Source organism: Cimex lectularius, unplaced genomic scaffold, assembly GCF_000648675.2.
Source record: "Cimex lectularius strain Harlan isolate CLEC.00 unplaced genomic scaffold, Clec_2.1 scaffold116, whole genome shotgun sequence".
NCBI lineage: Eukaryota > Metazoa > Arthropoda > Insecta > Hemiptera > Cimicidae > Cimex > Cimex lectularius.
Window position 1 is genome coordinate 1,288,460 of NW_019392765.1, and position 27,891 is coordinate 1,316,350.

At 35.4% G+C, this 27,891-nt stretch overlaps 1 protein-coding gene across 1 annotated transcript in view; it reads left to right on the forward strand.

Moving 5' to 3' along the window:
• The first annotated feature begins 241 nt into the window (after positions 1-241).
• LOC106663610 overlaps positions 242-27,891 on the forward strand; it is a 56,903-nt gene continuing 29,253 nt past the window's right edge. The window contains exons 1-2 of the mRNA XM_014388549.2: positions 242-350; positions 554-813. Of these exons, the coding sequence (XP_014244035.1) occupies positions 687-813 (127 nt within the window). The 5' untranslated portion in view covers positions 242-350; positions 554-686. The remainder of the gene's footprint in view (positions 351-553; positions 814-27,891) is intronic.

Genomic DNA, 27,891 nt, shown 5'->3' on the forward strand with positions numbered 1-27,891 from the left:
CCTGAAAACTAGCATTTTTGGACTCCCATCGACACCGATATAGTTTATATCTGTATTTAGTGTGAAGAATGCAAATTGAGATTACAGATCTTCCATAGGTTATTATTTTTTGTGAATTGAACATTCCCAAATTTTTAATTTGTTTGCCAACAGGCCCAGTGCGCGCGTTAGTTTTGCGTTTGACTGTACATCGGAAGAGTCCCTCAGCCCCTCTCACACGAGCACAAGTTATATTTAGTTCTATTACCAACGGCAGACACTTGGCACGTATCAGTGATAGCGTTAAACCCGGGTTCAGTCGGATTTCAACTTTTTACACGCTGGGTCTAATGCTTGGCTAAATCGTCCAGGTGCTTTATACATCCGCGCGATCCTACCCTTGGCTTCTATTCTAACAAGTCGCCCATTATTAAAAACCTACTGAGTCACAATAATCGCCCCCGCTTCCGGCTCTATTAACCATCTCATTCATTTAAGTCATCTGTGAACAATTTTTTTTTGGTGTGCATTTTTTGTGTTTATTTGAAATTTGAACTTTTTATCGATGCCGCAGAGAGAACGCGTTTTCGTCCCTTGTCGGAACTACCCCTCTACCCTTGCCTTGGCGCACGTCTAGCAGCCTTCGGTGAAATGTTTATTGTCCGGTCGAAATTCAAGATTTTTCCGACAAGACAAGATCGGCTGACATGTTGGTAGTGCTTATGTGCCTCATGATGAAGATTTTGGAGTTTTCTTCGGGAAGTTTAATAGACACTGAACGTCTAATCGTTCCAAATGCTTGCCGCAAGAAGAAGCAAAAAAGACGAAGAAAAGGTAAATCGCATTATAAACCTAAACAAACTTGCCAATTACTAACAAATAACAATCAACTTAATTATTACTAACCATAAAATAAATAAATGAAAACTACTTATGATTTTTGTCAAGTTTAAATACGTCCTGTTTGATATTTCGCGGTGGCAGGAAATGAAGCAACATTCTGGCTTTGAACATGTGCCATTTTCACAGAACGGAAAAACAATACTCCTCTAGAAATGAAAAAAGTGGGGTGCGTATGTTGTCTAATCTCTTTAAAAAAAATAGTTCTTAATCACAGTTTGTTGTTTTCAACTATCCGGTTTTCTAGCATAAAAGCTATCAGGTTGAAGGAGTTAAAAGCACGTTTCCCGACATAAATTATAAGAGTGGCCCTTACTCTACACTCACGCCTACAATGTCGGGAGACGTGCTTGTAATTCGTTCAACCTGATGATGAGCTTTAATGCTTGAAATCCGGATAGTTATAAAACGACAAACAGCGAGAGACCTATCTTTTTAAAGTTAAGAGATACTCCTGTATGGTTTCTTCTGAACGAAATTTTCTTTTCCTTCCTCCCACTACACCGCGAATCATATAAGACAGATTATATTTAAGCTTCTGTACTGAACGAAGAGGAATGACCTGTTTAATTGATGAAACGCCTAATTGATAAAGGTCTTTTCGTATTTTTTTTCAGAATCTTTCTCATACGATCACACAAGTAAATTGTGTTAGAAAAAGTATGCACACGATAATTACTCGATAAGAAACTATCTAGATGAAACTATGAATTAACTAGAAGAAAAAGCAAGTGTCACGAGCGGGATTCAAACCTATGATCTTTAGGGGCGTCGGTGGCCGCAACGGTTTAGGCGTTGACACGGCGCTCATCGCTGTAAGGTGAAGTTTCCGAGTTCGAATCCAGCGCCCCTTCATTCGAACCTGACATACTTACAAATGGGCTTTTTTTCAAAAAGACCAGCACCCTGAGGGTTTATATGATCTCTGCTGTTGCAACCCCTCGTTTAAAAAAAAATATAAAAAATAATAAACTACGACCTTGGCTGGGGGGGAGGGAGTTGAATCCTGCTCGTGACACTTGCTTTTTCATCACCAAGCCTTAGATTAAAATAATTAATACATATAATTATAATTAATTGAATAAAATAGTTAATACAATCAATTATGACTACTATATACAGATATGGATTGCTAGAAGACAATGATCAGCGACTACGTATTAATATCTGTTATACAGTCGCATGTTTATACGTGCATATATACATGAAACCTCTCATGGCGGACAATGTATCCACCCCGGCAAAAAAGACATTTTTGTACAATTGTACATCTCTATAGTAGAACCCCTCCACAGCCCATATTGCAGGTGGGAACTACCATCTGTCGCCATCAGGGTAAATCACCCCCCCCTCTATTTAATGTCCATAATGTTCTTTAAATAAATAATTCGTTGTGATCTTGTCTTAATTACAACAAAAATACAAGTTAAGAAATTTATTAGTCCCTCAGAGAAAGCCGGAAGTTTCATGACGGTCGGTAGGTTACCATCAGAGGATCTGAATGGAAGAAAAAGTATTCACTTCTTCAAACTTAGGTTGGGCGATTCTTGGTTGCCAAAAGGACCTTGCTTTTTCGGACAAAGCCCGCGTATGTACTCGGCCGGTAGAGAAAGGTTGCTCGATATGAAGCACTTAATTGAAATTTTGAATTGGCTCTATATAGAGAGCGGGCAGGAGCGCCACCCGATATGAGAATTGCGCTTGAGCACTGCACCGAGTCTTCTGGTCCCTGTTCCAATTTTGTAGGACACATGATTTATTGTATATATTGTTAAATACTTGATATCTCGCTACTTTTTGGTTACATTAAGAGTGAATGTATTTATTATAGTGAATGTACAGTGTGGTGATGGTGGAATAAGTGAGCACCCTACCCACCACCCTACTCGAATGTCTGGTGTATACACAGGAAAAAAATATATAAGAATGAATGAGAGTGTATGTTTCTAGGTTTAAAAAATGTGTATGTTGGGACTGAAATGACCTAGCTGTTGACAGCCTCGGAGAAGGGACGGATAAGAGACATGCTTTGAGGAGCCAGCCATTAATCATTTAAGGGTCAAGGAGGTCCCGAGGCCATCGTCGGTTGAGGCGACGTGGTGGGTTGTCAGGATGAGAATGAGTGGATAGTGCTCGAGCAGTATGGTTAGGATGGTTCGAAAGGTTGGTATGGAAGATTTGGAATCTGGACCGGATTAGTTTGTTGGCAAAAGGAATGTTTAGCCCGTTGTGGATAGTGAGGTTAGTGACATATAAAGTGCTTTGACAATTTGTCTAAGGACTTTCGGATTGGAAGGACTGGATGCGCTGGATATTGGAAGGCTTGGCAGTGCCCCACAGTTCCACTCCGTATATCCATATTGGTCTTACTAAAATCTTGTACAGTGTTAGCTTTGTCTTAATCGTCAAAGTCGATTTCGGCCTTGAAAGTCTTCATAGTAGTCCAAGTCTTGTATTAAGTTGCTGTTTTTTAAGTCTTGTGTGGGGATTCCACGTCAGTTTGCTGTCAAGATATAGTCCTCCCAGGTATTTGACTTGAGTGGAAACTGGTATCTCTTTGTTGTTGATGTACAATGGAGGACAAAACTGCTTTTTCAGCGTAAAAGTACACTGAGTGCATTTTTCTTCGTTCAGTCTTGTCCTCCATTTTTTACACCAGTCTTCAATAATCTCAAGGTGTTCCTGGATGTTGAAGGTAGCTTGGACAGGATAGGATTGCGGTGTCGTCCGCTTTCATGGTGGTAATAGTGTCAAGATTATTAGTAGGTCAGCTGTATAATAAATGATATACATATAGGACAGGACCAAGGATACTACCTTGCTGTACACCGGCCTGTGTCTGTTTGACTTCCGAAAATTCATTACCGCACCTCATTCTGAAACATAGATCGGTTAGGTAGGATTTCAATAAAAGGTAATAATGAGAGGATAGGAAGCGCTTAAGTTTAAACAGTATGCCTGGATGCCAGACCCTGTCGAAAGCCTGTGCTACGTCTAAGAACGCGCCCAGGCAATACTCCTTTTTTCTAGAGCCGATAGGATGGTGTCGACTACTCTAAAGCATTGTTGGATAGTGGAATGTTGAGGACGGAAACCTAATTGGTGAGAAGGAATGTTATTATAGGTGTCAATGATTGGTATTTTGCGTTTTAAAAGGAGTCGTTCTAGGATTTTGGACATTGCAGGAAGCAGGCTAATAGGTGTGTAGGATGAAATCTGGTTGGGGGTTTGTGAGCTTTAGGGATGAGAATAGTGACGGAATAACAATGATAATAACACACATTGTTTTGTTACCACAAGAATGATAATAGAATATTCAGAGAAAATTAACACATTAGGTTTGTTTCATGTTACGTACTATTTAGTCGTACATACATTGAACTAGCACTGGGTCCGTCTACACTAGCGTGTTTTAATGCTACTTAAACACGTTTCGGCTTTGCAACAGCTTCAGTGAGGAATTAGACGAAGGAACTAGAGTTCCTCAGTGAAGATTGTGCAGTGCCACTTCAACTGTATCAAATGCTAAAAATTGGTGCGAATTTTAGACGGTTATGTTGTTCGAGTATAACGGTTTAAAATGTAAAACTTACGATTTCTAATTACAGCCCCATCTAATTTTCTCTAGGAAACTACTAAATCTGTTTACGTTTTTATGCACCTTGAATATACACCAAAAATTATTAAGTATTTTTAGAATAACCTCAGCTTGCCAAACGAATTACAGAAAAAATTCGAACAAATATTAGTACACTTAAAATTCTGCCTCAAGGTGATAAATTTGCTTCCCTTCCGACTACCTAGGTTACTTGATCGAGAAATTATAAACAAAAATATCTTTTGGTGCAAAAGCTAAATCTCTCTCAGAAATACAACTTTCCTTTGGATAATCCTTTACATAAGATTAATTTATGTAAGAAACAATTATTTACTTTATTACCAAAAGTCCGGAACACTTGTCTCGTGCTGATTCTTCTGCTCATTTTTATCCACCTAAATCACGTTTTTAACGCAAGCTAACCCCTATCTGACTATCTCATAATTGAAATGGATATTTAAACAGCAAGAGGCTTATTTGCATCATACTTCATGATCGGTTGCATATAATCCATCAATTCTCGTGATTAGCTATAATTTGCTATCAGCCTGTTTGTATCTGCAAGCTTATTGAACTTATATATGCTCAAATCTGCACACGCATGTAGTGTTTGAGCCATCATTTCTCGCAGTCCACTGGCAATTTCAGCTTTATACTGGCAGGCGTCGTTTGGGCTCCAGGGTATAAAAACAATTAGGTCAATTCAGTACCCAACACAATCACCAAACCTATTCCCTCTCTTACTTTTAAATGCATTCTTCGTTTCTACATACTATTCACTCAGTTAGAGTGGTAGTACTCTATATTCCTCCAACACCCATTACACCTATTGTATAATTAACCTAATGAGGGTCGATAGATTCTCAATATTCCGTCATTGGCTTCTCACCCTACATTCACGGCAATAAATACATTCACTTTCAACACACGCTAGGTACACAAAACTATCAGTATTATTTGCAATATAACAACCCCTTTTTCTCAAAATAATAATAAAATCATAACATTATCCCAGATACTCGCTGCCTGCTCAAGCTGAGATTCTCATTTAGGCATTCCTACACGCTCTCTATATGCAACCAAGGAATTGCATCTTTCAACTAAGTGGGACATATCAAGCAATCTTTCTCGGAAACTTACGCGAGCTTTGGGCCAAAAGTCATCCGTGTGTCAACCTCGGACTTTCACTTTTCATTATTATCATATTTACATTTTGTTTTTGATCTTTCTTCTCGTAATACGTTATTTCTTCTTCGTCTAGCTCTCCTCTATTTTTAAGTGTTATATTTTGTCTTACTTGTTTGTTAAATTACACCTCAACCCTGGTTGAGAAAATAATCCATGACGTATAGTGGCATTTCAGTAAATTATTTTTATAGGCTCGTTTTTTGTACAATAAAGTTACCACTAATAATAAAAAAATACATACAATTATAAGGAATGTCCATAGCTTAAGGGCGACCCGCATAGACCATACAACAAGATAGGAAAAACTTTGAAGTTAGATCTTCAAGACTCAGAAATAAAGTATATATGCTGTTCATTGACATGAAAGAAAATTAAAAAAAAAAAATCAGAACAAATAATGCATTGTGTACAGATAATTAGAAAATAATAAGATAGAAAATGATATCTTTCAATTAATTAAAGTTTTTAGTTGAGATAAAAAGTCACTGTGACGAGCGGGATTCGAACCCACGACCTTCAGGTAGATACGCCGCTGCTCTAACCACTTGAGCTATCGTGACCTCGATCCACTCGGACACTTACTTCCCATCTCATCCCTTCCTTTTTTTGAATTTTCCCTCCTTTTTGCCATTTTTCAAATGTCTTGTAATCCATTTGATTCTCGGCGACATATGAAATGGCCACGGAGAGGTATAGTGAAGATATACTTCATTTAACATATAACAACCCCTGTTATTTCCTAATAATCCCTCATGTACTTGTGCATGTAGATAGACGAAGCAAATGCTTTTTATTTTCTTTAAGCTAAGATTTTAATTTTCTAAAATAATAAGATTAATAAATATTTTAAGGAAAAATCTTAAAATAATAAGATTTTTCTAGCCTTGTGACTCGTGGATGAAATAACTATGCATATAAATGGATAAAGGCATTAGGAAAAGTTTGTGTATTTAAGTTGTAGGGCATACAACATGTATAATTTAGTACTTATTAACAGATCAACTATTAATGAATTATCGAACTTTATGTCCTAATTTAAACACTGAAATGTAAATAACGACTTACAATTTAGCAAACACATATTTGGGCTTAGAACAAACCAAAAAATAAGTTAAACATAATTACATACTTGTATGCATCTTTTTTATGTGCATTGACGTCTAAAACTTGTCAACCTAATTACACTTTTATTAAATTATACAGTAATAAAGAATTTTTTGTTAAGGTATCTGTTATTTAAAATGTTGAAAGGACAAGGTTTAAAAGTCAAGTAAAATAGAAAATATTAAAGGTTAAAGTTTATTATTCATATGACATTCGGACTTGTGTGGATTCACATTTTGAAGGATTTTTTTAAATTATGAATATTTGTTATAATTATAACAAATATATTCTTGTCCACAATGAATAAACTGTTTTTCTCACTTATTTTTAAAACTTAACTTATGAAATAACAATTGAAAGTATAGTAAACGAGATCAAGCACCTCCATTTTTTAAGTCATAAATTTTCTTCCATCTGGTTTTCCTATTCAATACCAATAATATTCATAAAAATTAAAGGAATTAAGGGGAAATATGATATTGCTTTTTTAAAAACAGTAAAACAATTCAGAATCATTTCCCTAAATAATAAAAATTGCTACAATATTTATTTAGAAATCGTGAGATGCGGTCTGGTGTGATGTAGGTTTCAGAAAAACATTTTCTTTACCATGCCAACGTTTCGATCTTTATTGAGATCATCTTCAGTGTGTTTATATACGATGGATTTTGAAGTGGTGGAGAAGGATGTCGGTATAGAAAAGACATTTTTGCATAAGGCGTCGGCTTCTTTGAGGTGAAATCCTTCCCCACCTCTTCAAAATCCAACGTATATAAACACAAAATAGCAAAATCTCACTGGCACTCTCGACACGACACGCAAGAATGGCACAATTACACAGAAGAAAAACACTTTGAGTGAGTAGAAATACTTTGATTGAATATATAAAAAAATATATTTTTTGTATAAATTCACTTTTCCACATCCAAAATGTAATTGTTATATGTAAACAATGTTTGTAAATCCCAGGCCCTGAAGATGATCTCAATAAAGATCGAAACGTTGGCACGATAAAGAAAATATTTTTCTGAAACCTACATCACACCAGACCACATCTCACGATTTCTAAGTAAATATCGATTAACGGTCACTAATCACCATACATTGCTATAATATATGAGTTAGACCGTTGAGTCACTGTAGGATTAAAGGAAGGCTCAAAAGAAAAATTATATTATTTGTTCCAGTAGAGTTGATTACATAAAGATTATGTACATATACTAAAAATACTTTTTTAAATAGATGGTTCATCCCTAATCTCGACGAAAATAGCCTGAAATAGGATTATGAATGGCAAGACTTCTTACATCCAAAATAACTTTAAAAACTCTTGTTCTTGCCATTCCCTAAGGTTTTATACTCTCAATGCATTTATCAGCCTTTGATAATTCTTAATGGGTAGAAATTTAATACAGTACATGTTGGTAATTTTCCTTTGGAGAATTTTTATCCAAATAGAAAGGACCGGGGTAAGTTTGTTTGCTTCCCTTTGACGCAAATTAAAATTATATCGCTCTGTATCACCGACGTCTACATTCGAGGAGATTATCATTCAGAGAAAACTTCAAAGATGATAAATCTCATGTCAGTTGTATCTCAGAAAATATTTACTTGTTTCAGCATTAAAGTTGAACATCTTGTTATCTGTTGAACATATATTTTAACATGATTTAGCAAATATGTTTATATATATTATATATATAAATATGTTTTCATATATTAGAGTTTTCGAACATTTCGTTATTAAATTATATGTAATGTAATCAGTTGCAGCTTTTAGTATTAAAATTTTGTATTAAAATAGATTAGGGATGAAAGGATTTTGCATGGAAACACTTAGTTCCTTTGTCTTGCTTTCATAGAATATATCGACTTCATCAAACTTTTAAAGCTATAAATATTTATTTGAAAGATTACGAAATATGTGAACAACAATGAAATTACGAATTAAATTAACAACGAACGAGGCTAAACTTGGCACATATAAGAAATATAAGCTCAATCTGTTTATCCTATACAGTGCAGTCAATGCACATCATCAGTTATCCTAAATTTACCACAATAAGATCAGTAATAATATATAAATTAAAATTCTCAAATATGAAAAATTATTCTACAAACGACTACATTTAGTAATTACAATGCCGACTAAAACAACAAATTATTGCTGCATTATTAATAGCTAACTAACTTAGTTTCATTTTTTCCAAAGTTTCCTAATCCAGAGTTAATTACTATAAAATATATAATAGAATAATATGAAAATTTTCATATTGAAGCCCTTGCATTTATGAACGTTAACAAAGCTACTCATTTATATAATATATTTAAGTAATCAAGAGCACAGTCGATGCCTTCGGGGGATCTGAATCGTAGAAGGAGGTCACCCGATTAAGGATCGGCCATGCGAGGTTGACACACGGACACTTACTTTTGGGCCAAACCCCGCGTATGTACAGAAAGGTTGCACGATATACCCCACCTACTTGAAGGGTGCAACTCCTTGGCTCTATAAAGAGAGCGTGTAGGATTGCCAATGAAGAATGAATGAGAGCGTGACTGGGTTTGGGCGTTGAATTGACTTAGCTGTTGACAACCCCCGAGATCTGACCTCGGTGGCTGGACGGATAGACCGAGGTCTGCTCCCCGGCTACCAACATCCGGGTTTGGCGATTCTCGAGACTTGTCGGTAATTTATTGTAAATTACAAAAAGTGGAATTACTGGTGAATTGCCAGAAGTGATATCCTCAACTCTGTACAAATTAATAAATAATTTAATAGTAGTATATTTATATTACATAATTAATAAATAAAGTTCAACTCTCTACAAATAATTTTCTTTGTTGCCAGCTTTTTTTTATTTCTTCGTAATCAAATTTTAGTCTCACAGGAATATCGACCAATTGATTGATGTCCTCTGAGATTTTTCAACATGTGGTTGAGTATAGCCTTCCACGAATATTGGGCTAAGTTCCAACTTATTTACCCCACACTGTATTAAAAATAAGTATGTAAAAACCGACTGAACGATAAATGTTGGTAGGCATGATACACGTGGAAGTGTTAAAAATATTTTAACTTGATTTGAAAAATAATTACCACTGAGATGCTTGAGTTTAAATATAGTTTGAAAGGCCAGTTAACCATTAAATTTCTTATTCAATATTTTAATTTTTGTCCTTTCACTCTTTTTACATCAAAAGTCACAAAAACACCCAATATAAAGTATTGTCCAATTAGTAGTATTTTCGTAAAGTTATCTCTGAAAAATTGAATAAGCTGCAGACATTGCTTTAACGTCAAAAACGGCCTACTGAACTCCATATTTTCCATATTTTCATCATAGTACTTTTGAAACATGTAAGATTAAATATCAACTAATGTTAATATCATGTAAGACGCCTTCCTTTTTTTGATTTTGGGTGAGATAGGCTGATTTTAGAAAACAATGTCGAATTTTTTCCTAAAGTTGGATTGATAATCACTCGAAAGTTGTCAGTAATTGCCTAATACTGTTTTGTCCGTGTTAATTTAAAACCTTCTTCCACCTTTTCATAAATTGTGAATTCAAGGCAAAGATATCAGTACAAAAAACCGATTTTTTTTGCATTTTCTGTACTAGCGTCTGGTGTCTCAGGCCAAGTACAACTATTTTTGACGTGTCGCCAACGCGAATGTAGCCTTGTCGCCAGCTTAGAGGGAACTCATTTTCAACTCATTAATTCAGGCCCCTTGTTTCTTTATACATAGCTACTTTCAGTGGGTCGAGGTAGAATCAAAAATCCATGGACTATACACAGGTTGTTCTTAGAAATCATAATGAAAATTTAATTTTAAATCCTATAAGATTATGATTTTTGTTTTTGGACTTCGTTTTTTATACATGTCCAGTGGAATTTTGTAGCCATACTATTCAGGGAAAAACTAATGAAAATTTGCTCTTTTTATAATTGGGAATATTTACAAACATTTGGGTAGGCTTGATGTCTTAGTATTTGAGCTGTAAGGGCTGAAAATTTAACAGACCTAGCTTCAGAAATTTTCCTTTTTTATACATATGTATAATGTGGTTACCCTCTCCAAGCTAGTTACATAACTATAACAAAAATGTGGTTCTGAAATAAATTTATTTATTGTTAATAAAACATACAATAATTATGCATAATATTGTATGTACATTGTTAGGGGGCGTCGGTGGCCGCAACGGTTTAGGCGTTGACACGGCGCTGTAAGGTGAAGGTCCCGGGTTCGAATCCAGCAGCCCTGCATTCGAACTCGACATACTTACAAGTGGGCTTTTTTTCAAAAACACCGGCACCCTGAGGGTTGATATGGCCTCGGCTGTTGCGAACCCTCGTAAAAAATAATTTAAAAAGTAATATTTTTATTTGCATTACAAAACCAATCAACGCGCTACTGGAAACTCACCATTCTTAAATATGCAACCCGACTTACCCCAGTGTGAGGCAGGCATTTGATGAGGGCAAAAACCGTGCCAACTGCTTTACTTATGTACAAAACCTATAGCTTAAAATTGCTTCATAAAATAAATGACCGGAAGATGAAACAACTTCAACGACTAATGTAAATTTTAATGCATAACTACATAACAAAATAATTAGTTTAAATCTGCCTAGGAAACAAAAACGAATTATTTTTTAAAAGATAGTTCCTACTCACAGTAAACTTTTTTCCAATGTTCCGGATTTCGAGCTTTTAGTTCATCATCAGGTTGAAAGAGTGGTTGTTGAACTCTTTTAACCTGATGATGAGCTAAAAGCTCGAAATCCGGATCGTTGGAAAACAATTTACTGTGAGTAGGAACTATCTTTTTAAAAGGATTGAACACCGCGCTCACTCCACCATTCATCATTTCTATAAAGCGAATTATTTCTTCCCATATAGAGAAACTTAGGTATATTAGTCCTCCTGATATTTGGATTGTAGGGGCAGAGAATTTACTTGTGGGTAGAGCAACATAATTGTTTACTCTTTGAATGTAAGTTCTTGGTTGAAACGAAAAAGTTAGTGTCACGAGCGGGATTCGAACCCACGACTTAAGGCTTTCATTTCAACCAAGACCTTACATACAAAGAGTGATTAATTGAAAGAAGTAATTTTTTCAATCAGATCACTAAACATAATGGATTAAATGACTGTTTATGGTAAAGTCATAATTTTTAAATAAATTGAGAAGAACGTCAGGTAATTGGTGTGAACTAAAAATAATTCTTAGCGGATGGTCACGATAATCCTCGGCCAGGAATAAGCTAATAAAGACAACAAAGTTAAACCACTTTATGGTAAGACTTTTTAGCAAAAGTGCAGCTATGTAAACCACAAAATTCCAATTGCTCCTCCAGACAGGATCGACGCATTTGTAGGATGTTTTTTTTTCAAATAGAACTTTTATTGGGTCACATCTGAGTGACCGTTTGTACAAACTTCATGGCCAATTAACTTCTGTTATGAAAGCACTTGGACTGAAACGAACGTTTCGTTAATCAACCAGACGCGTTCAATTGGATGACGTCATTTTGTGCCTGACGCAGCCTTCCAAAGCCCCTTGTTTTCAAGCCCCCCGAAACATCTCCCCTCGGTTTTCCTTCCGGGACTTACTCGCCCACCGAAATACTTTCCAATTAAAGGTCCTCCGGGCCGAAAACGGAACAAGCTAAATCAGCGAAACATCTGGCCAAATTAACTGACGACGTGTTTAAAATAGAAGTGATTTGTTTCTTTTTCAACCTATTTCTATAGCTCAAAATGAAATATTTGTTCTAGGGGTAAAGACAATAAAAAAACTATATCTGTTTGTTTTAATAAAGTTATAAAAATAGCCATTGACATTGTGCTATCAGGCCACAATATAATGTTATCATATCATTCGTCAATTTCGTGGGGTGACTACACCATCTTTCCACATCATGAACAATTATGAACAACTAAATTATTAAAAAGAGTTATTATTTTATTGCTAGATTTTGTCAATTTGTAAGTTATTTGCATAAGAACCAGTTGCAAGAGATTTTGACCTGCATGATACAATTAAAAATGAGTAAGTCCTGGAGAACAAGTAGTTGCTGTTTAGCCTTGTCATACCACCTAAATATGACCTTATCTGGAATGTCTGTTTTCAAAAACATCACCTTCGCCTGGTATACAAATAGAGAATGGGTTGATTATCTAGGATGATAAAGCTGTTGACAAATATTCAACTAATCTTGCACCATTTTTAACCCGCTTGTACAGGGTGTTGTTTAATGAAATGGAAACAGCAGAATCGGCCGATTCGTTTTTACCTCGGTGTGACAACAAGTTGAGACGAAATTTCCGTCGTGTTGTCAAGGAAGTTAGAAGCCCATTCAACTCCGCATCGAAAACGATCTTCCATTGTTACCAGATGCGTGGGCGTCGGGATCGAAGGCGAAATACGTTTTGCCAGATGCTCAAAGCCGTTTCGATACGTTCTCAATTTTAAAATTGTTGACTGTATGGATAAAAAATCGAGTCATGTTGGGACAAGTGATATCCTCTTTCAGTCGAAGATCAACGAGGTTAATCTAAAGCGATAAGACAAGAAGATCGAGGGCAAGTATAACAATAAAACCCCTGGTCGATCCATTTACTATCTGAACCCCAACAGAAACGACAAATAAAATTAATTGAATCTTTAAATCCATCAGTAAAAAAGAATATACATCATGATTTATTTCATTCTTTTACATCAGATAATTTCATTTTCCAAAATTTCCTAGGAGGGCTAATCGCATCCTATTTATAAACCCAAACTTTTGGATAGGTCGTCGTATAATGAAGATGGCGAAATGCCGAAATACGTCTGACAGTCCAGCCCAGCGAAGATTAGCAGACCAAAATCACCGCTAATGAATTACAGAAATAGATCCATTATATTTAGTGGTCTATTGACCAAATTACTTCTTTCAATTACTTAATCTTTTTATGCAAGGTTTTGGTTGACATAAAAAAGTCAGTGTCACGAGCGGGATTCGAACCCACGACCTTCGGCTAAATACGCCGCTGCTCTACCACGTGAGCTACCGTGACTTCAATCCATTCGGACACCAAATCCCCAGCTCAACCTACAACCTTTCGAATTTTCCCTCCTTTTGGCCATTTTTCAATTCGAATCCCGCTCGTGACACTTTTTCATTTCAACCAAAACCTTACATAAAAAGGTTAAGTAATGGAAAGAAGTCATTTGCTCAATAGACCACTAAATATAATGGATTTAATAAGTAGAACGAAATATAGGCTCACTAACAGCCTATATAAACCTTACATAAAAAGATTATAGAAATTAGCCAAAAAAATTTTCTTAGTAGGTTTTTATTGTAGAATATTTATTGATTATGACAAAAATCCATGTTTATTCTGCACGTTTTAATATGAAAAGGAATGTGCTAAATTATCGGTTTGTCTACTGCGATATTAGTCAGCAGTTTGACTGTCTCTGAACGTCCTAGTCCGCCTTAATTCGCTCTGTTGATATATACAGGCTCGGTCTGTTAAATATTTGTCTTTACCAGTGCCAGACCAAGTCTCTGTAAATGAAAACCTGACTAGCCTATGATCATACCAAGTTTAAAGTATGGAAAAAATGTTTATTGTATCTTGTTCTTGATATCGGGTTATATTGGGTTAATAACGAACGTATAACTGTTATAAATATATCAATATAGATTCCTCAGTTTCATGATTGAGCAAAGCGAAAGGGAAAGAGGACGAACTCTAGTGGTACAGAAACGGTAAACTTTTGGTTCGTGTACCTACATTAAAACTAGGAATCACACTACTATGTTAAACTGAGTAAAACGCCTGGGTCTGATAGAGCTATACAGGTCATCTAAAAAATAGTCTAGACAACTTGGATATATGCAAAGACAACCCCTATTTGTAGGTGGAGACCCCCAATGAGGAGGAAGAAACTGCCACTCATACTACCCTCGAATGAGAAGCAACCTTTCATGGCATAAACTAGGGTACCAAGATGACCCAGGAAAAACAATCGCAGCCATGACAGCCATTGACCTTAAACTTCTTAAAAGAAAGATCTAATCAATTGAAATGGACTAAGAAACTAGAAAAATTGAAATAACCTACAAGGCTAAGGAAACACTAAACGCCTAAATTCTAGTTATGCAACCATTACAAACATTTCTTATGCTTCATGGTAAATTAAAACGATAATATGACGTCCAAAGTAAAATAGAATAATTGCTGAAAAGATTTAGTTAAACTCTCATTCCTGAACAACACCCCAAGGCAGAAGCTGGTAACTTCGCTTGCTGGTGCTAAAAACTGGACAAAACTTAGGATCATAGCAACTGGACATAAGGAGAGACAAAAAACAGCTCTGAAGGTTCTAACAAGAAGAGCCAACCACAGTATACATTATATACCATTGTGACGTCCGGTCTACAAAAAAGGTTTCCATTTACAGGCAAAAAAATATTCAACCTAAAATATAACTGAGAAGCTCCCCATCGAGGTTATGGATCTTAATAAAACGTATGATGTTAAATACGAGGAAGAGAAGAATAGTCTTTTTATGGTCGAAGTACAAAACTTTCTTTAGCAACCTCATACAAACGGAATTTCTGACCACCAAATATCTACACAACGTGGATATATTCAAAGATGACCCCATTTGTAGGTTACGCGATGGGGAGGAAGAAACCGCCACTTATACTTTCGCATGAGAAGCAAACTATGAATGGAGGTATAACTTAGGATACCAAATGACCCAGGAAAAAGAATCACAGCAATGACATTCACCAGGGAAATTACAATATACCACATGGCTACAGTACTGGGAAACACTAAATCCAGCCCAGTAATGCAACGATTACCGACACCTCTTGTGCTTCAGATGTTCAATTACCCCGGCCTGTGGCGACCAATCTAACAACTGGTCAAACTGTCATAAAAAAGTTATGCTGAAAGGATCAAGTTAAAAACTCACAACTGATGGAAAAACACCCCAGTACTGAGACAAGCAACTTCGTAAAATTAACTACTGATTGGTGCTGCAAAGCGGGATTGGATTCAACCGTCTTCAGACACCTAAAAACCTAATGACGACCAAAAATGGCTCACTAAAAATTTAGTTATTTGTTGTTTAAATTTACATTTATAAGGAAAATAAATTGATATAAAAATTTATTTAATACATTCCGTCATGTAAACTGTCCATTATTATGCTAATGCTGGTCTAAATCTTAAATGTTTGGATGTTTTCATGCTTAATTTGATGTATCATTGAAGTAATTTTTTCCTGAAGTTAAAAAGACCAGTTTTTTCATCACTAGCAAATCAGTCAATACCCAGGGCCACTGTTTCTCGCTTCAGGTCATCAGTTTATTGTTAAGTTGATATGACCAAGCAAGAGATGAGCAATCTGGAGTCGTAACTTCATCGATCCGTAGCCAGCTGTACCACGTCGTAAATCTAGACCTGCCACGTAATTTCAATTGTTTAAAACGACAGGATGAAAGTATGAGTCATAAGAATGACCAAAAATCAAGTCGTGTATTATCTCGGAGGAGATTAGGTTTCCTCATTTATTACAGGTGAATATGTAGATTAAGAACACGCAATCTTTAATAAATAATGAAACTTAACTTTCTTATAGACATTATTTTTATGTACATAACTATAAATAATTTGTTATAAATATATATTTTTAAACGCGGTAATCGTAGTCACGCTATCCATAGCCGACGTTTATCCGCAGAGCGGAACGAATTGTGTTGCAGTAATTAAACGGGATCTGCATTTTGGATGGTAGAACTTTCTTCAATTAAAAGTTAATACTGTACAGTAAAAATATGACCCAATGTACAAACATAATCATAAGCGCGATGTTTTCCTCATTACTTTTCCCTGATATGATCGATTTTTGAAATGTAAACTACAGAAGAAAAACCTTTTTTAATCTTTGCTTAGTATATAAAAGTGGGAAGTTCATGGGCCGACAAACAGCTGAGGTCATCGCCGGCCCTCTGCGTGTTTTCCTTCTTTTTCTCTTCTTTCCCCGTATTTTCTTTTAAACTGCAGCCATTTGAGCGTCTCGATCTGGTTACTGACTCTCTGATTTCAAATATATCCTACGTTGATATCCTAGAATGCTAGCCTCTCGTTTTTACATCAGGTTGTCAAATACAGAATAGAAACAAAACTTACAATACATGTATATACATCACTACAAACATAGATGTCTGGTCACATTCACTCCCCCAGAGTACTCGACATTCCTCGGGGCGGGGTTGAACCCACTCCATTCTCGCTAATAACTTACTGTTACCCTCCAGACCTCACCCCAGAGTACTCGATATTCTTCGGGGCGGGGTTGAACCGACTCCATTCTCGCTAATAACTTACTTTTACTCTTCAGACCTCACCCACTCAACCCAGAGTAGTCGATATTTCTCGGAACGGGGTTGAATCCACTCTACTCTCACTATAACTTACTTTTACTGTCCAAGCGTCACCCACTCACCCCAGAGTACTCCATATTCCTCGGGGCGGAGTTATAAGCTACCCCTTCCTTTCACGCTAATAAATTACATTCATTACAATAAATTAACGCAAACACAACACTCGATAGAAACATAGATGTCTGGTAGCTGGAAGAAAGGACATACATCTCCTATGCTGTAACACTTGATAATTAAAATTATCAAGTATCTCCATCTATCTATCTATCCATTTTATCTACTATCTACCTAATGTGTGGTGATTAGTGACCGTTAATGGTAATTATTCAGAGATCCTGGGATGCGGTCTGGTGTGATGTAGGTTTCAGAAAAACGTTTTCTTTATCGTGCCAAAGTTTCGATCTTTATTCAGATCATCTTCAGGGCCTTGTTTTGCCTGGATTTCAACAGAATCTGAACTCTCAACACGACATGCAAGAATGGTACAATTACACAGAAGACAAACACTTTGAGCACTGAAGATGATCTCAATAAAGATCGAAACGTTGGCACGATAAAGAAATTGTTTTCCTGAAACCTACATCATACCAGACCGCATCTCACGATCTCTCAATAATTATCTACTTAATATTTATCTATGATATTGTTCTATTAATGCTACTTGTTTGGTAGTTATGGAAAATTGTCAACATTGAAATAAAAAAATAAAAATCTTCCTTATTTCTCTCTCTCCCTCTCTCTCTCTCTCTCTCCCTCTCTCTCTCTCTCTCTCTCTCTCTCTCTCTCTCTCTCTCTCTCTCTCTCTCTCTCTCTCTCTCTCCCTCTCCCTCCTCCTTCCAGCTCTCATCCTATCTCCCTCTTCCTCTTAATTTCTCTATCTTTACCTCTCACTCTCTTTTTTTCTTTTCCTCTCATACATGAAATTTGAAACACGTTCAAGAACAACAGAACAATATCAAATTGATGCTTTTTACAAAAGTACAATATTAAGGAATTTTGTAATTAAAGACTATTTTTAATTGTTAACGCTTATTGTATATTTTTTTATTATTAATATTGTCGGTGACATTATTACGGTAAATTTATGATAGTAGGTGGAACAACTGCATCTATAGCATAACCGGATGGAAGTGTTCGATTTCTTTTAATGTAAATTTAATTCGTAATGTCATTATACTTTATACCGTTTCATGTTGATTTTGTTAATCATGTAAATTTTTGAATATCGTTTCAAAGTCTTGACGATATTCTTGAAAATCCGGACGAAGGGACTGAGTGTTTTATTTCAAATTGGCCTGTATTTTTATGTAGAATGTTTATCATTCTTCTTCCCAACTTTCTACTCTTTTCTAAAATATTCTAAATGAAAATATGCAAACAGGAAACTGTGTACTGTATAATCTATTATAGAATACAATGCATGCTTTATATTATGATAAATTCACTAGTTTCGTGGTTCGCTTGACCAATTAATATATTTAAATTAATTAAGGTTTTTAGTTGATAATTAAGTTTTTGAGATAAAAAGAATAATTAATTAAAGTCTGTAGTAATATATTTTCTGTTAGATTATTTGTTATTTCAAAAATTGAAAGGATGAGTTTAAGTCAAATAGGATGGAAGAAATTGAAGGTTAAATTGTAATAGTTGTCTGACATTCCGACATTTGTGTGGGTTCTCATTTTGAACTTTTTTCTTTTCAGTTAAATAATCTTTAAGTAACGTATTGGTTGAGATAAAAAGTCAGTGCCACGAGGGGGATTCGAACCCACGATCTTCGGCTAGATACGCCGCTGCTCTACCACTTGAGCTATCGTGACCTCGATCCACTCAGATTATTATAAATTCTCGCCTTCTTTACCTGGGCACGGAATATCTTTCAGTGATGTACGCACAATATATTTGTACTTGTGCATATATGTTTTTATATCCATATTAAGTAAACATGGACTCGTTCATCTCCTCTCTTTCTACTTTATTTATGCTTATTTGAAAAAGATACTCCTACCATGTACAAAACTTTACGCAATCATTATTACTTTCTCTTGCATTTTTGCTCTCTTTATATGTAAAGTAAATATTAATGCCTGATTGAGTACTTAGTAATAAATTCCCCATACGTGCGCGCGTGCACACCGCCGACCCTTTTCAACTTCCCCCTTTTCTTTGCACCCTCTCGGAGGGAACATTTTTTCTTTCTTGATTCACAGTGGTATTTTTTCAATACAATATTTCCCCTCGGTGGGAAATCGAAGCTAATTAATAAAACATTCATTCCCTGGTGTTAAAATTTATTATGGGTTGTTTGTTAATTTTGATCAAAATTTCTGACTGTTATAAAATTAAAGGGTAAAACGATTAAAAACATTATACATAATAGCGTGAGTTTTTTCTTGAATGTTACGAATAAAAATTTATAGTAATAGATCTCTGATAGTTTGATGACGTCATTAATTGTAAGAATGAGAGAGGTGAGAGTAGGTGTGAGGGGAAAAAGGAGGCATGCGCTTCACTACTATGTTGGCTTAGTCGATCAACCGGAGTGCAACGGTTCGGACTGGATTGCTTCTCATGACTGTATTCATTGTTCAGTTTGTGTTACGATGTTGAAGCTGAAAGGGGATCCGGACTCATTTCACCGGGTGTCGAGTGTTTAGTGTGATCTAAAGTTCGATATACGTCGAAACCTCATGACCTGAGAGGAAGTCGCCGATGCAAGTGGGCGACTGCCAAAAATTATTTCCGTTGTCTCGCCAAACAAATGCCCACCGTGTACCTTAGGTCGGGCTGATTATCTAGGATAGAACATTCTTTTCCTCCTAAACGCCTTTAGGGATTAAATGTCATAGGTAAGATTTTTAAGTGTGAAAACCGTTTTGATTAGGATATTTTGGCTTTGGCGCATAAAAATTCTGCTTATTTAGCACGGCAGTGGCCTGTTCTGGCGGTATTTTTCCCGAAGGGTCGATAAATTGTTACGCCGTTCTCGCATTGGCTTCATGCAAACCAAACTCGCTTAGCTTTGCACGATATTCGAGATTTGTTTCCGCTGCACCAGCTCGTTCCGTCAATTTTTCTCAATTGCTCTTTATTTATCAAATAGCGTTTTATTTTAAACCTTATCCACTCGTTATTTTCCCCATTCTTTCGATGTTTTACTCCACTATTTACAAAGGAAACATCTTATTTTTAACGGATTTTGTCGATTTTAGCTCCACTTCTTAGGTGTGGCTTAGATTTCCCGTCATGGTCGAACTCTTTCGCTTTAAAATTGTACGCCAATTTAAAAATAAAACTGATCTCTAAATCCTTAAAAAGACACTTAAATACACAACACCATCTTATAAGGGATACTAAATTGTATATCAGAAAAATACCCTGTTTATCAATGGTGGAACATTCCTGGCGTACTAAATTTAAACTGTAGAATATGTGCCCTGGCGCGATGTGGCGAAAACATTTCTCAAACCTTAAATATTTAACAATTTGTTTTCTTTTATTTTAGCCTTGTTTCGAGGATTTGGAAATTATAACGTTTTTTTTACAAACTTGTATGCTTTCATTCCAAAAACAGTTACCACCTTAGAGTTTGTTTTACAGAATTATTTATTAAACATTGGTAGAAAGTTGTGAAACGTTAAAATATCAAGGCGAAATATTTTTTTCTCTTTATGCTCGATCAAAATTATTTAAGAGTGAGAGTGTGTGTGTATATGTGTTTATAAGAGAGAGAATGAGTAAGTGAGAGGGAGAAAGAAAGTGAGAGAATAACAGTAACAATATTGATAAAGAGAAACAGCAGAAGTTTTGAATAAGCAAACGGAAACTCAACCTTTTGAGATGGTTTAGAAGTCGTTAGTCAAATCATTCATACTATTTTCTATATTACAATAAAAGAGAGTTAGATAGATAGATGGTTAGATAGATAGATAGATAGATAGATAGAGAGAGAGAGACTGAGGGGGTATGAGGGAGAGGAACAATAAAAATTTTGAAGAAGAAAAAATAAACCTGTCAAAATTTTCAGATTTTCAGATATTTAGGAAGCATCAACAAATCATTCAGACCTCTATATTACTAGCAAGAAAGACGGGAGATATAGATATATATAGATAGATAGATAGAGACGGAGAGAGAGAATGAGTGAAAGTGAAACAGATAAACAGAAAGATCGATAGATAGACAGATAGAGAGAGAGAGAAAGAGAGAGAGAGTGAGAGAGAGAGAGAGTGAGAGAGAGAAAGTGATACAGAAGTTCTGAAGAAGCAAGGGTAAAACTTCCCAAATTTTCAGATGTTTTGGAAATTGTAAGTTGGGCAACTAAACTACTACCTGAAAAATAGAGAAAGTGAGAGGGAGTGAGATAGAGGTAGACAGAGAGAGAGAGAGAGAGAGAGTGAGAGTAAGAGTGAGAGTAAGAGTGAGAGTGAGAGTGAGAGACTGACGGGCTATGAGGGAGAGGATCAATAAAAAATTTTGAAGAAGAAAAACTAAACCTGTCAAAATTTGCAGATATTTAGGAAGCATTAGCAAATCATTCAGACCTCTATATTACTAGCAAGAAAGACGGGAAATATAGATATATAGATAGATAGATAGAGAGAGAGAGAGAGCGAGAGAGAGAGAGAGAGAGAGAGAGAGAGTGAGAGTGAGAGAAGAGAGAGTGATGGAAAGAGAAATATTGGGTTGTCCGGAAAATAATGCAGGATTTTGGTATTAAACAAAAAAAAAGAAACTAGTTACTTTAAAGCAATGTTCTTTAATCAAAATAATTTNTGAGTAATCCTGTAAACGTAAACAGAATATTTTATATAGATTTTTTTTAATGAAAACTTAAAATCCTGCATTATTTTCCGGACAACCCAATAGAAAAGAATAAGTGAAATAATATTGGTGAGATAAAAATGAGAGAGAGAGGAAGTGATGCAGAAGTTCTGTAAAAGCAAAGGTAAAACTTGCCAAATTTTCAGATGTTTTGGAAATTGTAAGTTGGGCAACTAAACTACTACCTGAAAAACAAAGAAAGAGAGAGGGTGTGAGGGCGTGAGAGAGAGAGAGAGAGAGAGAGAGAGATAGCGTGAGAGGGAGAGGGAGAGAAAGAGAGTGTGATACCGAATTTCTGAAGAAGCAAGTGTAAAACTTCCAAAATTTTCTGCTGTTTTGGAAATTGCTAGTTGTGCAACTAAACTCCTACCAGAAAAAAAGAAAGAGGTAGTGAGAGAGAGAGAAAGTAGGTGATAGAGACTTTCTGAAGAAGCAAGAGTAAACCTGCCCAAATTTTCAGATGATTTGGAAGTTGTTAGTTGGGCAAGTATACTACTACCAGAAAAAAGAGGGAAGGAGAGAGAGATAGATAGATAGATAGATAGAGAGAGGGAGAGAGTGTGAGTGAGTGGCTGAGAGAAAGAGAGAGTGAGCGATAGAAAATGGAGGGTTTGAGGGAGAAGGAAAGAGGAAGTGAGAGTGAAAGAGAATGAGAAAGAGGGAGAAATCATTTTCAATTATGTTTTTGTAAATAAATTGATTGATAAAAGCGTTGCGATTTAAACACGGAATGGTTTATTGCAAATATTACTCCTTTCCATTTTATGAAATCACCTGATTAAACATTTTGTCTGCCATTTAATTAATTAATTAAAGAATACTGACGTAAACATATTTAATAATAAATTGTTTCTTCTTTTCGTATGAAGTGCCTGCTGGCATCATGATAATTTTGAAAATTATCATTTGATTCGATTTCTTTGCTCTCGTGATTATTCAAGCACGTCTAATCAAAACTGGAAGAAAAGCGGCAAGAATCTGGAAAGATATGCGCTTAATAATTTCCTTGCCGGATCAAGAATTCCATTGATAATTACACTGAGATTGTGTAATCGGTACATGCTATTCGTATAGTAAAAATGCACTAAAAATTCACTTAATACTTAATACTATAGTTTTGACATTTAGACAATCAATCCGTATTTAATTTATGAAGTACTACCGTACAACTTCTTTTTTAAATTTATCGTTAATCACCCTCTTATTGGAAATTTGTCAACCGACAAAATGCTTGTTATCAGAGTGATTCAATGTTTTATTACTTCCCTTGTTGTTTACAGTTCACAGTTAATCGTTGAATAAAACATTCGAATGAGTCGGTTTAAATTGCAAAATGACTTGTCATATCACAGTGACAAAAGAAAACTTTTCGTCTAATTGCGTCATCGGAGATTGATGAATCGTGGCGGTTGGAGGTTGAATTTAAAACTTTACAGTTTTCTTAAAATATAACTTTGAACTTTTTTTCTTTTTAATAGAAACATGCAAAAATTATATGTATTGTATTCGGTTTGATTGAGGATACAAAAAGGGGTTTACAGCGAATTCATTTTTATATAGTAATTAATTAAAATAGTACTTAAATGATATATTAAACAGTAAATATACTCTTAAATTTTAATATTATATCTAATATTGATCTAAACAAGCAATTTAATGATGTACCAAAAATCACACACCGGCCATGCGAGGTTGACACATTTATGGGCCAAAGCCCGAGTATCCGTCCGCTCGATGTGTCTCATCTAATTAAGGCGTGCAATTCCTTGGCTCCATATAGAGAGCGAGTTGGAATGTCACCTGATATGAGAATTGTTCTTGGCCTGTACCAACTCAGATAGAAACTCACATGGCTACTATGAAATGCTTCTGAAAATGAAAGACCAGAATTTTTTTAAAATTTATTTGTTACCTATACAGGATAGTATACTATACAAATACGTACACATGATTAATATATCACACAGCACAGCACTAGCACTAATGCCAGCACTGCACCGGTAGAACACATGCTTTGAGGAGCCAGCAACTGGCACTCAGGGTGGATGATTAAGGATCAAGGAGGTCCCGAGGCCATCGTCGGTTGAGGCGACGTGGTGGTTTGTCAGGATGAGAATGAGTGGATAGCGCTCGAGCAGTATGGTTAGGATGGTTCGAAAGGTTGGTATGGAAGGTTTGGAATCTAGACCGGATTAGTTCGTTGACAAAAGGAATGTTGAGGCCTTTGTGTATAGTGAGGTTAGTGGCATAATAAGGTGCTTTGACTAAGGACTAATAAGGTGCTTGATAGTCTTAAGGACTTTCGATTCGAAGGACTGGATGCGCTGGATATTGGAAGGCTTGGCAGTGCCCCACAGTTCCCCTCCGTATAAACATATTGGTCTTAGTAAAGTCTTGTACAGTGTTAGCTTTGTCTTAATTGTCAAAGTCGATTTCGGTCTTGAAAATCTTCATAGTAGTCCAAGTCTTGTATTAAGTTGCTGTTTTTTAAGTCTTGTGTGGGGATTCCACGTCAGTCTACTGTCGAGATATAGTCCCAGATATTTGACTGGAGTGGAAACTGGTATCTCTTTGTTGTTGATGTACAATGGAGGGCAAGACTGCTGTTTCAGTGTAAAAGTACACTGAGTGCATTTTTCTTTGTTCAGTCTTGTCCTCCAATTTTTACACCAGTCTTTGATAAGCTCAAGGTATTCCTGGATGTTGGAGGTAGCTTAGACAGGATTCGAGTTAGAGGATAGAATTGCGGTATCGTCCGCGTAGGTGGTGATAATAGAATCAGGACATGTTGGTAGGTCTGCACTATAAATGATATATAGGACAGGACCAACCTTGCTGACCAGAAAAAGAAATAAAAACCGGCGATGACCTCAGCTGTTTTTCGACCCCTAAAACTTCCAACGTTATTATTATTATAAGCAAAACTACTTGAAAATGTTGAGTATATTCGGTTCATTTTAACTACATAATTTTTTTTCATAAAAACAACTTATACGATTTCTTCACTTGTTCTATGGGATGGTGAACCTTTGATTTGGTCGTTGGGCGTCGGTAGCCGCAACGGTTTATGAGCTGACAAAGCGCTCAAAACAATAAGGTAAAAGTCCCGGGTTCAAATCCAGCGGCCCGGCATTCGAACCAGACATACTTACAAATGTTTTTTTTTTCAAAAACACCGTCACCCCAGGGTCCATATAACATCCCAATTGATATACCCACGTAAAAAAAAAAAAATTGGTCGTTACCGAACATTTTAGAAAAAACCCTGCTAAAACGTAATAGACGTAGAGTAGGCGATGAACCTTTTAACCCCAAAACAACAGGAACAAAGGAAACGAAAACATAAAGGAAGAAAGGCTCGAACAAAAAACACAAACTAAGAAGATGTAACGCTGAAAATTACGAAATGCAGAAACACATTTAACAGAGGAACCTGCCGAGTTAGTTCCGTCGCTGCTCATTATTATTTTTTAATTATTAAATCATAACTAGTGGTTTTATAAAGTATAAAGTACCTGGGACATTCGTAGTGTCGAATATCATCTAATTAAAACTGAAAGGTCAATGAGAGTACTGTTTACTTCTAGGTCATAAATAATAATGACTTTTCTTAGGACAGGTCCCTGCCTTTTTTCCCCAATTCAATTGATAGCTCGTTTATTTATTATTGTTATTACATAACAAAAATAGCTTAAAAGTATGCCGCTTTCTATTTTAATTAATTAATATGACAAATATCTTGAAACCATGTTGCAGCCCAATATCACAAAATTTAATTAATACTTATTTTATATGTATGACGTTTCTGTCAATAAATAACAAAAATGACTTAATGACTTGGTGCTAAGGTCACCGAACATTTTTTCACAATTCAATTAATGGTTATTGTATGTTTAGGGCATAATTTTTGGTGTTACAAACAAAAATACTTTGATAATTATGATGGAGCCCAACATGACCAAATTTAATTAAGTCATTTTATTTTGATGACGTAATATTATTGATATTAATAACAAAAAACTTAGTAAGGTAAATGTAATAATGTTCGGAGTAGGTAATATACTGCGCCCGTTGAGAGCTATTTTGTCCCTGTTCTACTTATAGCTCACCGGTGAGTTCCAGTTCATTAAGAAATTTGATTAGTAGGCTTCTGGTCTCAGTGGTTGAATTTCTTCTACGGTTACGTTGTACATCCAAAAACACTTCTTACTCCGGGCAAATGTGGTGCCATAGTTCGTTAATAGAACTTCGTGTCTCCTGTGCTTATTGAACTTTCTGGGTTATACCAACTGTCTTCAGACGCCCATTCAGTCTGCAGTGTTTGTCAAGAATCCTGTCAGGAGTCGGAGTCTTTCCTGCTTCCTTTAATGCAGTCTGTTGTTTCTTTCCTCCCAAAATTGGTTAGAAGTTGTCGAATGAGAGAAATTTAAAAAACAAAAATAACTGAGCACTAAGGTCGATATTGATTTATCTTAATTCCATTAATAGTTCTACTTTATACTATGAGAAAATTATTTCTTTTATAAGGAAAAATACCTTGACAATTTCACATGCAGCCAAATATCACCAAATTTAGTTAATAATTATTTTGTTTTTATGACGTAAGTAGCGATATCACAAAATAAAAACTTACTAATACTGTCACTATTAATTCTTAATTCTATTCTTAATTAAATTCATAGATTTGCTACATTTATGACATAGTAATTGTCATTAATGTAGGAATAACTTGACATTCACAGGTTGCACGCTAATATCACAATTTAATCAAAACTTATTTTATTTTTATGACAAAATGAAAAAACGTTGATAGATAATAAAATGACTTGGCAGTACTGTCACCGCATGAATTCCCCAATTCAATTTATTGTTATTTCATGGTTAAGGCATAATTGTTACTGCTACTATTGTCACTGGTTGCACACTAATATCACAAAATTTGATTAAAACTTCTTTTATTTTTATGACAAAATTTAAAATGTTATTAAAGAACAAAAATGACTTCGCAGTACGGTCGCTGCCAGTTTTTCTCAATTCAATTGGTTGATATTTTATGGTTAAGGCATAATTGTTGTCATTAATAGTAGAAATACGTTGAAAATCAGTATCTAGACCAATATCACAAAATGTAATAAAATCTTCTTTTATTTTTATGATATAATTATTGTTATTAAAGAACAAAAATGAATTCGCAGTGCGGTGGCTGCCCGTTTTTCCCAATTTAATTGATTGTTATTTTATGGTTAAGGCATAATTGTTGTCATTGATAGTAGAAATACGTTGAGAATCAGGATGTAATCCAATATCGCAAAATTTAATTAAACCTCCCAACCAAGGTTGAGATGGAGAGTTGGTGGCCGAGAGGATCGAAGTCACGATAGCTCAAGTGGTAGAGCAGCGGCGTATTTAGCCGAAGGTCGTGGGTTCGAATCCCGCTCTTGACACTGATTTTTTCATTTCACCCAAGACCTTACATAAAAAGAATAATTAGTTGTCATTAATAGTAGAATTACGTTGACAATCAGGATGTAGTCCAATATCACAAATATCACAATATTTTATTTGTAAGACAAAATTATTATATTGATATTAAAGTATAAAAATGACCTCGCAGTACGGTGGCTGCCCATTTTCCCAATTTAATTGATTGCTATTTTATGGTTAAGGCATAATTGTTGTCATTAATAGTAGAAATACGTTGACAATTTGGTGATAGTCCAATATCACAAAATTTAATGAAAACTTATTTTATTTTTAAGACAACATTATTGATATTAAAGAACAAAAATGACTTCGCAGTACTTTTCCCAATTTAATCGATTGTTATTTTATGGTTA